General features: G+C 42.9%; 3 protein-coding genes and 2 long non-coding RNA genes across 5 annotated transcripts; 3 read left to right on the plus strand and 2 right to left on the minus strand.

The window, feature by feature from the left end:
* The first annotated feature begins 2,567 nt into the window (after positions 1 to 2,567).
* On the plus strand, positions 2,568 to 3,591 carry LOC129584430 (uncharacterized). Its single transcript, XR_008689891.1, has 2 exons — positions 2,568 to 2,755; positions 3,120 to 3,591. It is a non-coding gene; the product is annotated as an uncharacterized LOC129584430 (long non-coding RNA).
* Positions 3,592 to 4,899: 1,308 nt separating this feature from the next.
* On the plus strand, positions 4,900 to 6,042 carry LOC129584394 (uncharacterized). Its single transcript, XR_008689882.1, has 2 exons — positions 4,900 to 5,200; positions 5,579 to 6,042. It is a non-coding gene; the product is annotated as an uncharacterized LOC129584394 (long non-coding RNA).
* A 972-nt stretch (positions 6,043 to 7,014) lies between these two features.
* On the minus strand, positions 7,015 to 7,452 carry LOC129584217 (uncharacterized). Its single transcript, XM_055476335.1, has one exon. The coding sequence runs from the start codon at positions 7,450 to 7,452 to the stop codon at positions 7,015 to 7,017; it is 438 nt and encodes a 145-aa protein (XP_055332310.1).
* A 1,420-nt stretch (positions 7,453 to 8,872) lies between these two features.
* LOC129584391 (uncharacterized) lies at positions 8,873 to 10,000 on the plus strand. Its single transcript, XM_055476551.1, has 2 exons — positions 8,873 to 9,129; positions 9,198 to 10,000. The coding sequence occupies exon 2, from the start codon at positions 9,215 to 9,217 to the stop codon at positions 9,689 to 9,691; it is 477 nt and encodes a 158-aa protein (XP_055332526.1). The 5' UTR covers positions 8,873 to 9,129; positions 9,198 to 9,214; the 3' UTR covers positions 9,692 to 10,000.
* A 1,847-nt stretch (positions 10,001 to 11,847) lies between these two features.
* Positions 11,848 to 14,834, minus strand: LOC129584370 (uncharacterized). Its single transcript, XM_055476527.1, has 4 exons — positions 14,282 to 14,834; positions 13,764 to 14,104; positions 12,798 to 13,243; positions 11,848 to 12,094 (listed from the first exon to the last, which is right to left on the minus strand). Exons 1-4 carry the CDS (start codon positions 14,807 to 14,809, stop codon positions 12,012 to 12,014), a joined length of 1,398 nt encoding a protein of 465 aa, XP_055332502.1. The 5' UTR covers positions 14,810 to 14,834; the 3' UTR covers positions 11,848 to 12,011.
* Positions 14,835 to 19,909: the final 5,075 nt, after the last annotated feature.

Here is a 19,909-nt window from a genome sequence, read left to right on the forward strand (position 1 = left end):
GGCTGAATGAGAGCCATGATTGTCAAATAGCCACTAAAATCACAAAACGACTTTGCAATTACGTACAGACTGTGGAAGTACGGGTACAGTAGTAGCACATTACCCAGAGGAGAAACAAATTGGAGAACGATCCAACTACTAACGTACGCTTAGATATTAAAGAAAATCTTTGCAAAAATGCAGCAGCAGCGCGTACAACCCACAGTATGTATTTTTTTTAGTTTGTCAATACGATTTTAATAAATGATTTACTTCACGACACGAAGAAAGCAGCAGCCCCAGACCAAGAAGTAATTCGTCATCGGCAATGCGTTCATCGGGTTTTCGCTGCTGAACGAGTACGTCATTATGGTATATATACGTCAATACGATATAATAATGTACTGTAATAACTTTGTATTTCGCAAATACATGCAGTGCACTATTAAGCGGCATGTGTCGTCAGTGCTCGCGGCTTTATCATTAGTTTTAACTTTTAAGTGATCATTCCGATAGAAATTCCTATTCGGTTAGAAGATAAATTCTGGAAGCGATGGACGTTGTTTGTGTTTTGAGTCGCGAAAATTTGAGTAGAAAGGGGTTCTAATGGCACTGTAACTCCAATAAAGTTTTAAATAAAAAACTGTAGGTTCTGTTTTGCGTTAATATAGCATTACGGTAACAGGTCAAGCCGCAATGGAATAAGTACGAAATCACTGATTAGGGGAAGTACGAAATCACTGATCGAGAGGGGCAAAAAAGCGTGCTATGCATCAACGCACGGCCAGAGCAGATGAAAAGTCACTGGAATTACAGATTAGTATTATCGTGCGAACTGCGAACCAACGAAAACTCGGAAACAGGAAATGCAAAAACAAACAGATTACAAAGGGTGTCTTTGCTTCCCAGCTGATCGTATGGGTCCACAATGACGTTCATACTCTTTGGGATGTATGCATGTTTGGAAGAGCGATTTCCGGTTGTATACCCAGGTTTGTGTGCGCTCGTCCCTTGGAACCGTGTGCTAATAACTCATCAGGTCGTAAGGATAAAGTGACCCTTATAAGGATTCTGCTGGGAAAAAATCTAGTTGGTTTGCTATTGTCCGGAGCACAGTTGTAGTACAGCGCGCGGCATAATCTGAGCTATATATGTATGACCGTACTGTACTCGTATTACAGCAGTGTGAAAGTGTAATGCATTGGCCAGATTCCACTCGCAGCATCGTCCAGAACATAAAAATCGGAAGCCTAATATGTATTATGCGTGCTGATACCAATACGGGTGTAGAGTGTCTGTTGTGGTAATTTGTACCGGTTTATTCATTTTTGTGTCTATTGTGGTAATTCTGTTTTTCTTTTCTTGACGACTTCTCCTATACTATCTGTGCAACCGCAACGTTTTCTATGGCAGCGCTTCTGAACTTGCGAACGACATTGTAATTCCTATTAGCTGGTACGCATTACAAAGTCAATTAAAAAATCTGGTTAATTGGACCACAAGTTACTTTTCTGGAAATTAAATCTAGTTTATAATTTAACAAATTGCATGTGGGGCGTTTGAAGCGTTGTGGCCAAATCGTGTCGACGAACAACCAGAGGCTGGAAGCGGTCTTCCACAAGAATACACAACCTCAGTGGTCATCAGCTGAACTGACCACTAATTTGACCTTTCTCTGTACTGGCAATTCCTTGATTTAATCGGGTAAAAAACCAATTTCGTTCTACACACTCTCGTCTACTTTTTTCAGACTGGCTATACAGAACAATCTTCGGGTGGTAAAGTCTTTAAATCTGCGAATCTCAAGTTTGGAGCGGACGGAATGTGGACAAACAACAAGCTGTTGTATATGTCTATTGTTCTTGTAACACTTTTTTGGGAAGTTCTTGATGTGTTAACGATGTCGCCGTTCAGCTGCTGCATGAGTTTTACAATTTGTTTTGCGGAATTTTGTCCAAAGCCAGACAATCCCATTTGGATCGTGATGCACTAAGCAATAGGCGAAATGCGACTTTCTTACGGTGTGACAAAATATTACGTGCTATTTGATAGTGATAATTAAAAGCTTTAAGCAAAAAGCGTACAAGAACACAAAATATTTTTTTAAGATTAACCAGAGGAGGAATAATCGATTACTCACAGACTAAGAAATAACACAACCGTTTCATGTGTGTGAATTTTCTTTCTAATAAAACATGAATAAATCAAAAATATTTAAGGCTCACTCCAGTTTATTCCCTTTACTGGTTTGGTAATTAGTAAGCACTCTGTGGCTGGTTTTATGAGCACATTTGTTGCTGATTGTGCGTTATCGGTTGTTTTGACTGCTGGACTGCGCAAATCGACGCCGACACAAAGGGCTGAGTCGGCATTTGTTTTCCAGTCCTGCGGCAAGCGAGTTGAGGCTCGTCGCATGAAGTCATGGGTGACTTAAGCACTGCCGTCACTCAGCAACTGTACCGGTGCCGCTCTAAGGCGCTCTTTGTTCGCCACCTGGGATTATTCCCCGGCACTTACTGCAGTACATCACGCGTACGCAATACACCAATCAGCGCATTCTCCCACCCTCATCGCCAGATTCGCCACAGTGGGTTTTTGCCTCTGGATTAACTATATAAACGAGCCACCGTGGAAATTTACAGATCTTATTTCCGCCGGATAAAAATTGACTTTACAATCTGCACTTCGACTACATCATAGTCTTTTCGTTTCACCTTTATCGGTTCGTCTTCGCGTTTTGTGTGACACCTGTGGATTACCGTAATACAACTATCAGGTACGTCGAAAGAACTGCCAGACGGCTTCTGCACGGCTTTTTGCTTTTTTTGCTGGATAATTTGGTATTTATCATAGTGGTGGTAATGTAAACAGCGAGCGATTTTCATATCATAGCACTTAAGGCTTTTCCCTACACTGCTTTTCCACTGCTTTATGTCTAAATTCATGTTTGTCAGTAGCCGTATAAGCCTGTATCGGTAAATTCACTACTCGTATGTCGCATAGTATTGTACTTGTTTTCAGTAATGTACCTAGATACTCAAATTTTATGGTGTAGCTAATTTCTTTTTTCACTCTACTCTGCGCTAACGTCTGCCGAAAAATCGAAAGCGAGTTCGTTAATACAAAGTGTTGATTTGCAGTTAGCAATGGACGCTGCCGGAAAAGCCAACCGCACCAACCAGTGCAATCCGACCCATGAGCCCTCGGGACCGGGTCACAACGCCGGATACAAGGGCGACGGGAGCAAAGCCGACCGAGACAACCATTCCAACCAGGGAAATCCCAATAATGCCAAACACGGCGGCGGTCAGCAACAGCAGCAGGGAAAGGGAAAGAACTGATTCCCCGCCTACAATGTGTTCATCGTGTACATTCCTACCTGTACTCTAATAACGATCTTTTGCAGTAATTTGTGGTAATGAATGTTTTTTAGTTTGTTATCATTCGATAGGATGTATGTTTCTTTATGAACGAAATCTGAGAACGATGAACGGTGTTTCTGCTTTGAAAGGGCGTACTTTCTGTGTGTTGTACTGATACTATTCCAGTAAATACAAAACTCTGATTAAAATAAGCGGCGCTTTGGTGGATTGCAATGAAATCTTTAGCACATTTGCTGCGCATGACATACTTGCAAAAGAATCTGCTGCAGAGGAAATTCAAGTAGAAATCCTAGTACAGACGCGATAATCTAAAACTCTGTTTTTAAATGTACAGGTTATCTTGTGCCAAAACGCGTAGTGGAGTAGCGATTAACTACCACTACAGTACTTACGGGAAAAACCCCGGTCAGTGTTACAACCTTCGTGTACTGTGCATGCATCTTTGCATGGGAAGTTTGCTTTCGCGCATTCCACTGATTCCAGGACGCTTTTTTGTGCGAAGCACTACTGCATGTCATTATGTTATTGACTATTGTGTAAGTAATCAAATGGCTCGTATCAAATGACCTCGTACAATACGTCAGCGTAAAAATTACTTACGCGCCCAACGTCCGGCTGGGAATTTATGAGTGTGAGATTTCGAAAGGTCCATATAATTATGATGTACGAAATTCCAGTGTACTGTTTTGTAAGTGTACCAGGTCGGGAAGGTCGCCTTGGGGGTAAAAATGCGTCCATTCTACCGAAAAACGGCCATCGACACGATCATAGGACGACTGTTACGACTTGAAGCGAAGGAAGCACGGTGACCGATAGCTACAGTAATATTGTAGTGTAGCGGCATAGTGTCTATGCCGGACATTGGCAGTTTTCTAAGCGCCGTCCTGCTCGTTGTATTTTCAGACAGTTGCGTGGCAAAATTTTTATTTTTGTAGCGATCACACCATGAACAGCTTCCAGAATTGTTGTAAATTGTAAGAGCCATGTCGGTCGTTAAGTCAATCGTGTATTCGCGCAGTGGTTAAAAAGCCTTGGAAATGCAAATTTTCTGCCGAAGAAATTAAGTACCTCGTACCAAAATATTGCTGAAAAGTGAAAACAAGACATATTCACTTAACATAATATTCACAAGAAAGCGAGCAAGTGCGCGAGGATCATCAAAACTTACAGAGAACAAGACGTATCTGTACTTAGTGTTTTATTCATAGTTTGAAAGATTATTGAAGAATTCGTGCGTATGAATTTCTTTTTAATTGTTTAAACGCAAAAAACCGACACACTTCCACGGCTTATGCGAACGTTTTTTCTTCATTCGGTTTCCTTTGCAAAATACATAAGAATACACTTACAGCTGCTTTTATCAGAGTAACAGTTTGGGATTGTGCGTTATCGGACGTTTTGACTGCTTGATTGCACAAATCTGCGCCGGAACAATGGACCCAGGTGGCATGAATGTCTTCCAGGCCTGCGACAATCCAGATAAGGCACGCCGCCTGAAGTCATGGATGTCTCAAACAGTGTCATCGGGTAGCAACAGTGCTGTTGCCGCGTTTCTTTGTTCATTGCCTGGGATAATTCCCCGGCGCTTACGGCAGCGCATCATGAGTACGTAATATACACCAATCAGCGCGCTTGGCTCTTCCCATACATCGCCACTGCGGGCTTTGCCTCTGGCCTGGCGATATATATAAATTGCCGTTTTTCGGAATCGTTTCTTCCAGAGTAAACTTGTGAAATATTCACTTCCGCATCATATCGCTTTGCTACTTTTCAACATTTTCGATTTGTCCTTTGTTTAGTGTTGCACCTGTGGATTACAGTACTATAACACCCGCGAAGTAAGTCGTAAGGACAGCCTCCTTACAGTATTTCCACCTTGGTTTGCTTTCACTGTTTCGTGCTAATTCTCAACACTACGCAAATCTTGTTCCAGGGAAAATCTTCGAATTATTTTTTAACATGTTAAAACTGCATATTTCGAAATTTGTTACAATTTAGTCGCCTATTCTGCATGCAGTCTGCACTGGCCTTATACTCCGTGTGTAGATACAATTGTCAGTTGTACAGTACCTGTTGCTGTTAATATCGATTAAATTTAATCGTGTGTTGACGCGTAGTGGCGACAGATTTTGTTTAATTCTGTAGTCAGATATTCATTGGAAATAATTGGTCGGATTTTCAGTCGCTGATGTAATTTGCTGGTATTTGGTATACAGAACTATGGATCCTGCTGGTCAAGCAAACCGCGCTAACCAGTGCAACCCCACCCATACCCCGTCCGGACCGGGTCGCGATGCCGGGTACAAGGGAGACGGCAGCCAGCCCGATCGCGACAACCATGCTAATCAGGGAAATCCCAACAATGCCAACTACGGCGGCGGCCAGCAGCAGCAACCAGGAAAGAAGTAGTTGACCAGCGACAGTGCGTTCATCATGTGTATGCCAGTCTGGAGTTAGAATTGGTAGGAGTATGTGTTGCCGGCATGTGTCGTCGTCGTTGTTTTTTATTTCCTGTAATCATTGCGATAGGAATTATAGCTTTCGTATTAGGAAATGGGGAAATGATGAACGTTGCTTGTGTTCCGAAGTCGCGAGTGTTTGAGTAGTGCTGACACTTTCCAGTAACTCTTGTGAAAATGTTAATAAAAAATATAAAATAAACAATAATTGACGGTTTGAATACGGTTACGAAGTGGTTTTTTGGCATAACAACTGCCAGTGGTGTTAAGCGGTACTGGACAAAACTCTTACAGAAAATTATGCGTCGGCCTTCGGTACTTATCTATACACATAACATTTGCATCATGTTTGCCGTACAATGCAAAAAATAAGCACCTGATGGAATTAAACTGATCAGAGATGAGTAATTACGTATGCAACATGGGCCATCGCTAGGCAATGTTGTTGGTCGAATGCCAGGTTTACCATTAAATTAGGAACAAAACTGTCCATAAGGAACAAAATACCAAACGAACCCGTCATGTAAAACAAGCGGAGTTGTAACTCGTATAATGTCATTGTCCACCGATTAAACGCAATCCATACAAAAGAAAAAACATGGTTCTGTCATATTTCTGAAAATTTATACTAAATCATATTTCTGAAAAAATATGATACTTCGAAGTATAGTTTATGCATTCATAACCGTGGTGGGAACGGATATTGCTAGTGTATCCGAAGAAAGTACCCAATCCAAGCAGTGACCGTTTACTGTATTTTTACCATAACACTGCCTTCCATTAATGATGAACGTTCTTGGTGTACTTGCTTGCTTCCTCGCGAAAAACTCGTACACACAAGAAATCGCACTGAATCGTAAATTTAGACATGAGACATACTAAAGAACAGTACAACAGCAACTAAGCAGCGTGGCTGCTCTGTGGTTTGCCGCATACCGAATAAAATTGTCAAAATCCTTATCGATCGACATTACCATCCAGCCGGTCCAAGAATTAGAAATGATGAACGTTGCTTGTGTTCCGAAGTCGCGAGTGTTTGAGTAGTGCTGACAGGTAAATCTACATACATGCATTGTTCTACCTGCGCGGTATTTATTTTAGCCAGCATTGGTATCTGGCCATTGTGTGCAGTCCCAACCCGTTAATGGAGGCTGAAACGAAAAGCGGCTCCAAGCAGAAACAGTGCCTGGTAATTATGGATTCCCTTGTTTCATCCGGTGCGGGAACGCGCGGTGCGGCGGTTTCGCCACGGGCGCAGGTATCGGTTTGGCCGCGGGTGCTGGAAATGGTTTAGCTACAGGTGCGGCTATCGGTCTGTCTACGGGTGCGCTTGGTGGCTTGACGGTGATGGGACTAGGAGTAGGGTCACTAGGAAGTTGCTGATGCATGCATGGCCCTAACCGGCACACGACATAGAACGACATCCCCTTCCGGGTTAACACCGGCGCAGTCCCGTTCGAGCCGCTCTGCGTGATATCGGTGGCATTGCCTGGCGGTGCAGCATCGAGAGCAGCTGGTATCATGTTAGCATCATCCGACGGAAAGGTCATGGAAGAAGACGCCGATTGGTCGCCGTTAACCAAAACGCTGCTGAAGCGCATCAACAGCCACAGGACGATGATGGAAGACATTTTTATAATGATACAGACAGTACTGAGCAGGAATCAATGTTGGCTGAACTTTTAACTGCTGAAGAAATTGCCAAAATCGCTTCGAATGAAACTGCACTGAATTTTTGGGTGTGCACACTACCGATAATTTTCGACATACAGAGGCATTGTTATATATATGCTAGAGGCATTGTAGAGGCATTGTTATACACTGTATATGCTAACCATCTCTTTTAAACAGTAACTAACAATAAATCGTGTTTGATTAATCTTAACTAAAGGCATTTCCAAGCCCTCAGAGTACTGCGAATTGCTTCTACTCTGTCGCGACTCGCCGCTGATGAATCGTATAACACGGCCGCCAAAGGCAAATTTGGTACAAATCCGTACAAGCACTACTTGAGTAGTCACGTGACTGTTCTTATGCTGCCGGTCATATATTCTGTCACAATCATCACGGAAAATTGTCACCTCGTGGGAAGAATCGAAGATTGTGGAGAATCTAGCGGTGACCCATTGATGATTTATGGGATAAATTAGTGTACTTAATAATGCTGATGTAATGATGCATCTGTTATTTATACTCGTACCCGTGGAACCTTACGAACTTCTAGTGGCATGACTCCGTTTGAGCCATTAACCAAAGCGTCGATAAAACAATAAAACAGGATAAAATTTAGCTGTCACAGTTATTAAAATGGAGCAATCAAGCAATACGCATGTAATACTTAGCAATAGAACATTGTTATTATAGTAAGTTCGTGTGGTGTACGCAGTGTAGGGTGCTACGATTACTGCAACAAATGATGTAAGATTAATTTTAAGTAAAAATGGAACGTGCATTTTTGTAATTACTAATAATGCGTTTTTATAATTATTGTTGACCGGCTGCATGTTTTCTGTTATCTGTTATGCTTATTGCGAAGAAAATGCCGTACATAAATTCCTGCGGTTAACAGCTAATTTCGATTTGATAATTTACTACATAAACACAATTATTTCAGCATTAGTCGTCGCTATTCGATTTTAAATTGATTATGTTAATTTTCGGTTATTCATCATACGTAAAGGAAATTTTATGCTGTGCATAGGCAATCTACAAGGCTTACCAGTTAGTAGTGGACATGTATACTTGTATGTCTATTTAATTCCAAACCACGATAACGATATCAAGGATAGCTATTGTCATGTACAGTAATGCGATGATCGTCATCCACATAGCAGGAGACTATTTGACTTTCCGCTTTAAACTTCCGCCGGCTTTCAGCTTGCCTACTGATATCAATTCATTTTTCTAACTGGCATACAGTTCAAAGTACACATGCCGAGTACACACACACACACATCTCACAGCAATCTCCCTCATGCAAACATATAAAAACACTCTGAAGAGTAAAGAGCCCAGAGAGAGTGAGTGACTGGCGAAACCGAAGCCCCATACAGTGCGGCCATTACACGACGTACAACGTCAAATCTGTCACTCATCGGCCATGCGCCACACTGACACAAACCGTCTTCCGCTGTATCAGATGTTGCATCTTTCAAGTGCGCAGCGCTCAAGACGGTGTATTTTGGTTCCTCAAATCTATTTACTTTTCTCTATCGCTTGTCCGGAAAATTATTCACTCATCCTCATTTGCAACATTTTGAACGGTTTTCGGCCACAATAATAATAGTTCTTAATGGATTCTTAAAAAGGTGGAATTTTTTTACCTTCGTGTAATTCCGTTTAGAACCGGCAATAACGTTTCTCGCATTTTTGTTAGGCGTTTTCTATATAATTATGGAGCCGCGTATAACTGCCGTGGAATTACCAACCGACAACGAAGAAGAAGCGCATCCCGTGCTGTGTGATATCCCCATTGGCAGCCCGCCAATCAGCATCCAGGATCCCTTACAACGCCTGGAGTCTATCAGAGCGACGAGCCAATCAACGATCACCGCGTTAAAGACACTCCGCGACCGCATCCAGACCTCCCGGGATGTATTAGCCGCCAAACGGGATTTACAACAGAATGCCATGGAGGTGCGGATTAAAGGATTGGAGCGGGAGTTAGGATGCGTGGATATTCGGGGGATGTTCTCGCAGACGGAAATCGACGATCTGGTGGTGTATGTCAATAATAATCCCTATCTAAAGTCCCTGCTAGAGAAACGGAATGCGCGGTTACTACAGCGACTGCTGGAGTGTGGGTCGACCGCCGGGATGACGAGCGAGGCGAGCTGTGATGAAACGGGAAAAGATGCCTTGGAGAGATGACCGGAAATTGATCTTTTTAGCGTTGTGTATCGATGTATCAAGATTTTTATTAACGTTTCTGGCTGTTTTTAGTCATGCATACAGTCAGCGAAGGCCTGTGCTGCAGTCCCACCTGGGCGGTTATTCGTGCGATATAAAGAAGTTCTTCTTTCCTTTTTTATTGCCAGTGCCAAAATTGTAGTGCCTTTCGGTGATTCATTGTAGTACAGACTACGTCGGTACAACGTACCGTTGTATTACGAGTTTCTTGACTCAGTTTTATAATTTAATACGCCGTATTCTGTATTTACTGTAGTGACTGTTTTTACACCAACGAAATAAAATGAAAAGTATGGTTGTTTTACTTCTGCTACTCTGTAGTTTTCTTGTCTTAGACGCCCAGCGCTCTAATGTTTTGGAAATCTAATATAAGGATGCCCAGTCCAAACCGGAAGCCGGCATTTGGTTAAATGCGCTTCCTTCGGCACATATCGGAAACCTACTCGATGACGACACTTTAAAGATTTTAGTCGGGCTTAGGCTGGGCTCAGTAATCTGTGAAGCACACTCTTGTGCAAAATGCCGCAAACCAGTGGACGTGTATGGCCACCACGGATTGTCATGCTCCTTCTCCGCCGGTAGACACCCTCGCCATGGCGGGCTGAACAGTATTGTGTGCCGATCATTAGTATCGGCGGGTATCCCGGCAAAGCGTGAACCCCGCGGCACATCCCACACGTCCGAGCGACGTCCGGACGGATGCACGACGTTTGCCTGGAAGCGTGGCATGTGCTTAGCTTGGGACGTCACCTGCGTCGACACCGTCGCTTTGTCGCAAATCAAGTCAAATTCAACAGCGGCGGGATCCGCCGCTGCCCAGGCCGAAGACAGGAAGACCAGACAATAGTTACACTCAATCTTCAACTCCCTGCAGGGAGATGCAACTCCGTGGAGCTGATTGGCCCCGCCTTGCGCCGTTATTGGTCGCTGTGCTCTTCGGAATTGCAACTACGGTCTACGGCGTAGACCAGCTAAATAGCTGGTAAAGCTTCGCCGTGGACGTACCCCGACAGGCCCGACCAAACTAACCTGAAGTTTGAAGTCAATTTTCAACTTTGATGCCATGGACAGGCAAAAATTTATTTTCATGCATTTCCGTAAACAGAAGCACATCATAACTATTCAAGAAATTTTAACTTTCCAAAAGTAAATTTTTGATTCTTTCATACTATCGCGCACATAAGCATACTATGTAAGATGATGTGACGCGTAATTTTGTTTCTATCCTATGTTCACTTCAAATGAGTACATGTAAAACTATGTAAGTAGTAAAGTTTTAGAATATATATAATAATATTTTGTCAGTACAATAAAGTTTTTTTGATTCTCCGTTAACTACCCCGTAAAAGGGACAACTCCGGACGCGCAAAACACTGGAAATCACCCTCAATCTTCGTTGTTAACTTGAACTGGGAGACGTATTCTTATTCGCTGCTTGAAACACTCCCCCTCTCCTCGGGGTTGCCAGCCCGTGCAGGAAGTTGAAGATTGAGTGAGACTAATATGCGTACCTCGTCGGCAGATACATTTCGCGGCGTTAGCTTTTGAAACATTCGGGCCCTGGGGAAAATCGGCATCCGCTTTAGTGAAGGAAATCGGAAAGCGATTGCAGCAGCACACGGGTGAACCTCGATCACACGAATTCTTACGTCAGCGTCTATCGATCGAAATCCAGCGGGGCAGCGCGGCGTTCGTCCTTGGAACCATTGATTTAACGGATAATTTGAGAGAAATTTTTCTGTTATAATAAATCATTTTTTTGTTAACAAAATTTGCAGTGTGACTGGCTTGCGCTAATAAAGAGATATAAGGATCCAAGGCCATCTCACGATCGATACAACAGTTTTGTTTTATCTTGAATAGAAATATGAACTCTGCTACGATGAAAGTTTTCAAAATTGTCAGTTAATGGCACAGAAAGGCGTATTTTAATAATGTGTATAAAATAATAAAGCGGACTTTATATGTGCTGGCACAAATCAATTATAATGTGATGAATCTAATGACCCATACCAAAATTTATTGTCGCTATTAAGTTATTCAAGTTTTTATCAGACATTGTAAACGCACTGCATTAGTTCATTACATATATCTGAACAAAACAAATTGCCGACAAAATAAAAATCTGTATCTATTACAGGTAGAAGAATCACAGAATGCATAACATTAAAAGAAAGACCTAAGTTCGTTGCTTAAAAATTGGGAGCAAGCAGGAGGCTACGAATACAAACTAAATGGACGATGTCCATCCTAATGTAGACTGTAGAGTGCAGGATTTCGATCACAGCTCAACCAGTTGTCGGCAATATGGACACGCTCGGGAATAACCAGTCAACAGTTCAGTCATGCAGTCATCGTGGCCAACTGAAAAACAGTATCTGTAAGTACAATATTACTGCAATACAATACAGCGATAATATTATATGGTTAGAACTGAGCACTCAGCAGTTCGGCTGCTTTATGTATGTATACTCGTACTCCAAGCCAAAGAACATAAAACATCCACAAACCTGCTAGTTAAGGTCAGTTACAATTAAATTTAATTATGCAGGTTACCGTTAATTGCAGACTGTACATACTCAGGGAACTGCAACGGAAATAGTACCCTTATGCTGGTGTCCATGAAAATGGATTTACGCGCGCAACATGCATCCGGTCCGGGAAACCGGATGCTGGGCGCACATCCCGCATGGTATATGAAATGAATATTCTTAATCATCTTAGATTCATCTATCTGTAGCTGCAAAATGCAAGAACGGGTACTCTAAAGCTGCTGTTTAATATTGTGGCAAATTAATAAAACAAGCTTACAGTGTACATGGAAATATGGAATGTACAAGCTTTACCAGGTCGGAAGTAACAGATAGGCTAATTCACTAGTACTATGCTGCATTAATTGCTAACGACCTCTCTACGCCCTTTAACAACGTAAACAGATTCTATTAGGTACCGTATGTAAGGTACATTAATATTTATTAGTACTCGTTAGCAATATTATTTTGCCGATTATATATGGATTAATGAACACTGCATCGGTTCCTTTTGATTACATGATAAAAACATTTACCGTGACCACAGGGCAAAGCAATTATCCGTCGCTTTTTGGCATAATTCTCCTGACAAATTGCGCACTGTTCCCCCTCGGGCGGCGCCACGTTTGTGGTCTGCCGCAGCTGCGCCACCTCTTGTACCGTCAGCGGCGCACCGCGGGCTTCCGCGTTCAGCTGTCTAATTAAATCATCAAAGAACCGCTCCAGATTGGCCCGGGCATGTGCAGCCCGTCGTGCATCATCAGACATTTTTTTAAACAACGCGACCACCATCACTCCCAGCACCGTGAACAGCCCCGCACCTCCAGCCACAGCGACACGGTAGTCCTTCAGCACCCACTCTGCGGCGATTACTGCGGCATCGGGTTCGGGTAGCTTTTTGGTGCGCGGCGGTTTCACTGGTTTGCTTTGGCTGTGTCTTTTCCGGCCAGCGATCGTGGAGTTCGTGTATCGTAGAATATATCTGCATGATAGACAACTCGCATATTTAACTGGTCGTGAAAAATTATAATGGTTGTAGACTTCTAGTAACAAAATATTTACCATGTAAATATTAAATTTTAATACAGATAGTACCCTGTAGTCTGTACTATCTGATCGTAAACATTTCAGTTACACCGTCACTTACAAGCAACAACAAGAGCGTTAAGCATAATAATTTCAAAGGGAGCGAGTACGTAACTAATGATCATAATAACTTTTGACACTGGTGCTATGAAATAGCAGTCAGATGCTGATTATTATCTTGCCATTAAAATACATTTCGGCATTGCAGAATTCTATCTTAAATTCATCCTATCCTGCAGTTGCGAATTTTTCAGTTACATATACTTCCATATAGTATGGATAAGGTATAAAGTATGGATAAGGTATAAAAGCGGTGCTAAACAGATTATATGTCACTACCAGCATTAATGGCATTAGTATCAGCTGAACAAAATTTAATGTAAAATTTAAAATTAATACTGGACACTATGCCTTACTTATCACTACTACCAGCGACGAATGCAAATCTTTTGAGCTGAGTTCCGTCATGGTGGTAAACCAAGTCGACATTAATCTTGATGCTGTCAGCGACATTTGCCGGTATGTCAAACGATGGCAATCGGTCACCCTCTTCCTTTAACTGCGAAGAGTAGGCGATGACACCGTCGTAGCCTTTGTTGTAGGCATGCACCAGCTTGATGTGTTTGGGATCGTCACCACAATCGGCATCATCCACCAGAAGGACAAATTTAGCAGCAATCCGGCCTTCGTAGTGCTCCGGAGCACGTCGAATATCGGGGGTGCACGCATGACTGGGTTCGGCAGCCCGTAGGTAAATCTGATAACAAGACAAGATAGTAAAAGAAAATACACAATTTCCGCCAAAATAATCCCTGAAAAGCTTTGCAACGAATTAAAGTAATGCTTTGCACAAACCGCCGTGTTCACCATGACCACTGAAAGAAAAAATAAATCTGGATCGTTATACAGTAACTTCAAAGTAAGAAGGCCTTACCAGATCGGTGGCGGAATATTCCCGCCCGGTGAAGGATCGGTTAGAAAATACGCTGTAGGACGTTTGATCAGAAATCCGGCCATTCTCGCGGCGATATACCGAGATTTTAGCAGTAGCTGAACACAGCAAGCAGCATAAAATTAGCCCATGGACTATACAAACAATGGGGCATGCAATTCTCCACGAGGACGCCATTTTTCCAACATTGCAGCGGTGAAAACTGGATCCAAACAAATAGGAGAAGTGAACGGAGTGCAGAACGTGATGGTGCGCTTTTATGACAAATCGGTATGATTCATAAGGAATGATAAAACACTTAGCGTTTCTTTTTACAAATTCTTGTACTTCTGGCTGTGCCATACCACCACTAATACTAGCGGTGGTTGTGAACCACATCATTGCACCGAGTGCGGATCCAATACCACTGGAGAATAATGATAAAGCTGTGGAATTCGAAACGTTGTACACTACGCACATCGAGGCGTCAGACAAATTTTCTGCTCTGACGAAGACAATTAACTGGAGCATGTCGCTGCGCTCGATGCAAATAACCACGGTTTATAAATGTGGAATGTAGATATACACGGTTTTATATTGCGTGCAAAAACAGTTGTTCTCGTTGTTGCAGTCGAATTAAATATGGGCAGACCGGCGAAGTTCTTATCAGCGGCGATGCTATGTGCACACCAGCAGCTATAAAGATCTGGAAGCCGGCATGTATGTAGTATGCTGTGCACCCGTTACACCGACATTTTGTACGCTGCACATCGAATGTAAACACTATACTTATACGGTAATTAAAATACGGCAGCTGGCTGAACTTATTACGGTAGTATCAGGACGATTATCAGTGCATACGCTACATACCAGACTTGGCCCATTTTCGATTTTCCCACTTTCATCCCACCCCCACCTTCACAGTTTAATTCCCAGCCCAGCCCACCCCCGGCTACTCAAATTTTCAGCCCCTCTCACCTTTTCGATCTCATCTTCATCTCCATTTTTTACAGGCTCAACGCCGCTAATTTTGCAAGTTTTCCGCAAACGACAGAGTTGCCGAGCGAAAAAAAAGTCGGTTCTTAAGAAAATATGCTCACTTATTGATAAAATCCGCGCGGAGCGCGGAAAATTTTTTGTTTTTGGAGCTCGAATGGTGCATTTTTACATGCTCTTAACGTAGAAAACAGATGAAAATGTCAAAGTTTTTTATTTTTATTTGTTTTCTTGGTCCCATCCCATCTTTCAACGATCCCAGCCCATCTCACCTCATCTGCGGCGCTTTCCCACCTCATCCTCATTTTCACCTAAAAGGTGAGATGGGCTGGGAAAAATGGGGAAAATTTTCACCTCACCCAAAAGATGGGCCAAGTCTGCTACATACTATATTATTTTAACTGTGTGTGGGCAGTATTTTTATTCAGCCTACAAATATTCCGTCTAGTCTATCTGTAGAGAAAAGCTTTTTGCGGTAGTGATACAGTATTAAGTACCGCGACGACGTACTGAAAGAACAACAATAATCCTTGACTCAGTTTGAATATAATTTAATTTTTACCTAATTTTGGTCCAGAAATTCAATTGTACAGCTCACGCTATGACAGTATTGTGTTTGCTTGCATAGCTACAACAACTGAAGTAGTCATATGCACAATCTGCGTTTAGGTATTTAACTTATTTCTATCCTAGTCGGCTTTTGCTGTTTTCTTACATGTCTGCGCACCTGCTACTTGGGAAAAGCAAACAAGAAATCAACGGACTTTGTAAAAACCCATATCACCATTTATCGAGATAGTTACAATACAAACTGAAATATAATCAAACAAATACAATAATATGATCTGCTCGAAACAGGAACTGTAACTGGGTTATTCACCTTAACATAGGTTAAATCTGCTCGTAATTCTTAGTATTGCCCGGCTATAGTGCACATACAAGAATAACAGAATTTAGAGTATAAAATAATGGCCAGAGTGTGCTGTTTAGAAGCAAACTTGAAAGAACACGAAAATTATGACCACAATATTGGAGACGAAAATCATTAGATGTAACGGGATTGGCTAGGATTCCAATCACAATCCAAGCGTTATGAGGCATGGCTACCGATCACTTCGGCCGTCATTCATTTCGGCCGCAATTCACTTCGGCCACAGTACATTTCGGCGGAAATTTGGTTGCCAAAACCTTATGCAGAATCTATGTACAACATGTAATTAGCTAAGTTCTCGTAATAAGCAAAATTTTGATCTGTTTCTTTTCATTTCATTTGGCACGCATAATCTGTTTGAGCAGTTTTCGAAAAGATACTATCACCATGGCCCCTTAAGGTATAGTCCCACTGGTGACTTATTAAGCGCTTTAAAATACGGCGGAAAACCGAAACTGCAGCGTGCCAGCAGGCCCAATGCACTTATCGCCGAGCGTAACATGCATGTCAACGGAAAATATCATAGCTGCAACTAAACAGTGTGCCAGGTTCCCTGTGTACAGCTGTGTTCCTCGTCTACAGTGTCGATACGTTCCGCTTAACGCATCGAAAATCGTAGGCGGGGGATGTTTCAAGTAGTTTGAGAATGGTAAACCCCGCTCGATGGTCATCTGCGGTACGTTGGAGCACACGGTCGGGTCATCATACGTTGGAGCACACGGTTGGGTCATCATACGTACGCACGGTCGAGTCATCATATTACCCGCTGGGCCAAGTCGGGCTTTGCCGCTGCCTTCGATATTCGTTCCAGTTGTGTAACAAATTTGCTGTACTTGCTGTGCTATCACCACCATGAGTCCCTTTTAATGACGCGAAAGTTTACCGTCACCGGAGAGTACTGAAAACCTAACCGTACGACTTCCAGTTTTGTTTCGGAATCTCTCTTTTCCACGGATAACGTTACTGCTCGCCATTGGCGTACTGTTTGTCAGTTTGTGTTTGACCTAGGAAAACATTAGAAATGAAAAGAAAACTTCATATCTTAAACCACCTAAGGATAACCTAAGGAACCCTAAGAAACCTAAGAAATCTAAGAAACCTAAGAAACCCAAGAAAACCTGTGATGGCCGAAACGTCCAGTTGCCGAAATGAGCGTTGGCCGAACTGAGTGTTGGCCGAAATGAGCCACGGCCGAAATGAACGTTGGCCGAAGTGAACCTGTGCGGCCGAAATGTAGCGCGGCCGAAGTGATCGGACGCGGTTTTGGCCGAAGTGATCGGACGCGGTTTTTGATTCCCGTCTCTTATCAGATTTATCTGCGGGTTGCCCAACCCATTGACGCGTGTACGCCCACCTTTCGACGTCCGCCGGAAGGTTATGAAGCGCGGACTAAATGGGTTTTGTTGGTGGATGACACAGACTGTGGCGAGGATCCAAAACATATTAAACTGCTGCATGCACTCAGCAAAAGTTACGATGGCGTTATCATTTACTTTGCGCAGCCTAAAAGAGAACCAAATAAATTGCCCTCAATAGACATCCCGGCAAGCATCACTGATAAACTGAAAATCAATGTGACTTGGTGGATTACGATGCCGGAATTCACTTGAAAAGATTTCAATTTGTCCTGCGTTCACGTGAAAAGTCGCGTGGCCGTGAAAAGTAAGGTACCGTTTTGCGGTTGTATCTACGACAGCAATTACATTAAAGCTTTTTAAAAAATTTCAGTTCAATATTTACTGAAGTTAACTCACTTCCACTCTTCTCTGAAGTTAACTCACTGAAAAGTAAGGTACCGTTTTGCGGTTGTATCTACGACAGCAATTACATTAAAGCTTTTTACAAAATTTCAGTTCAATATTTACTGAAGTTAACTCACTTCCACTCTTAGGCGCGATTCAAGTATTACGTACCGCGATTTTTCGTGATTTTGGACCACCCCCCACCCCTTGTAACACCGCATAACAAAACTTTCGACCCCCTAACTGCATACGTAACAGAGAGCCCGACCACCCACCTATTAAATTCCAATTAAAATATATTAAATTTTTTCGTTTTTTTATGGGGTGTCGGCCCGCACGTAACAAAAATTTTTAGGCCCCCTACCCCATGTAACACTCCGTAACAAAAACCCATGACCACCCCCCACCCCTTAGCGTTACGTAATACTTGAATCGCGCCTTACTAAATTTTAAATGTAGATAAACTAAGATTTCAAACTGACAGAAAATAAGTGTAATTTGCTATTATTGAGAGAAACATCCAGAGCCGGCATCAAAATGGTGAGCATCACGCGTCCGATCACTTCGGCCGCGTTACATTTCGGCCGTACATGATCACTTCGGCCAACCTTCATTTCGGCCACCACTCATTCCGGCAGCAGTACATTTCGGCCAATTCAATTTTCGTACATTTTTGTACGAGGAGGAGCTACCTTGGCCCGATCAAAGGCGCACACACGACCATAATCCGATCACTGTGCCCGCGTGTGTGCACCATGCCCAACCACCCTAGCTGGCAACGACGTTAACCACTTGCACGCGCATACAACATGGCTGTCATCCTAACGCGGCAGCCCAATTATTAATAAATTACGGCCACCCGTCGTTACGACCTTTCACTGTTTTCGAATGTTAATTTGTTTTGCAAGATCGAAATTTTGTAATTATGGACGAAAATGATTTTGTCATTTTACCTGAAGATAACTATCCGTCTTCCGTTTTGTCCGACATGGAGAATCTCGGTGAAGACCTTCACTTACCTGCCAGTCTGTTTTCTGTCAGTGCGAGTAACAGAAATAGTTCGGGCCTGCCATCAGATGTGGAGAAATTAGCAGAACCCGTCCCTGTACCAGCAAGCTATGGTAAAGGCATGTCAGCAGCTCTTCGAGCCGTGGAATCCGGAAACCTGTCTCTGCGTTCAGCAGCAAGAACGTATCACGTTCCATATGCTACGCTCTGGGAGAAGTTAAACGGCGTGCGAAGAGGAAAAAAGGGAGCTCATAAACGGAAATTTACTGATGAAGAAGAAAACTATATTGAGAAGCTGCTGTTGAAATGTGCTGAAAACGGCATACCACTGGACAAGAGCGCACTGCGACGACGACGAAGCACATGCCCCTAAGCAAAGGAAACTAAAAGAATCGCGCTTGCGCGCGGATGCAGGGCTCATTGCGACGGACAGTCAGGTTATTGAGGCCCTCGAAAAGCGAGAAGAAGCAAAACTGCAGGCCAAGAGTAAGCGCAGCAAGAAGACCAAGAGCGGCCACAGTGATATTACGAACACGCCAACCAAGAAAACGTTTAGAATGGATAAAAAGTGAACATTATTTTGGCGCAGATTTATTGCTTTGAACGGTTGTGCTCGTGCAGGATTTCAGGAAATAATTATGCACTTTCGTTTAGTTTAGCACCAGTGGTCTCAAGCAGACTTTTGTGCGTTAAAAATGGCGGCCATAGCGATGTTATAAAGTTGTTGCCGATGTGGGTGGCTGGCCATATTGCGTATGTGCAGGCACAGTGATTAAATTTACTGCCAACCTGGGTGTTTGGACGCGGTGCACACACGCGGGCACAGTGATCGGATTAAGGTCGTGTGTGCGCCTTTGATCGGGCCAAGGTAGCTCCTCCTCGTAGCTTTTGTTAGGTTTTGTTAGGTTTCTTAGGTTTCTTAAGCTTCATAGGCTTCTTGGGTTTTCTTAGGTT

This window comes from Paramacrobiotus metropolitanus, unplaced genomic scaffold (assembly GCF_019649055.1).
Source record: "Paramacrobiotus metropolitanus isolate TYO unplaced genomic scaffold, Prichtersi_v1.0 Parri_scaffold0000013, whole genome shotgun sequence".
NCBI lineage: Eukaryota > Metazoa > Tardigrada > Eutardigrada > Parachela > Macrobiotidae > Paramacrobiotus > Paramacrobiotus metropolitanus.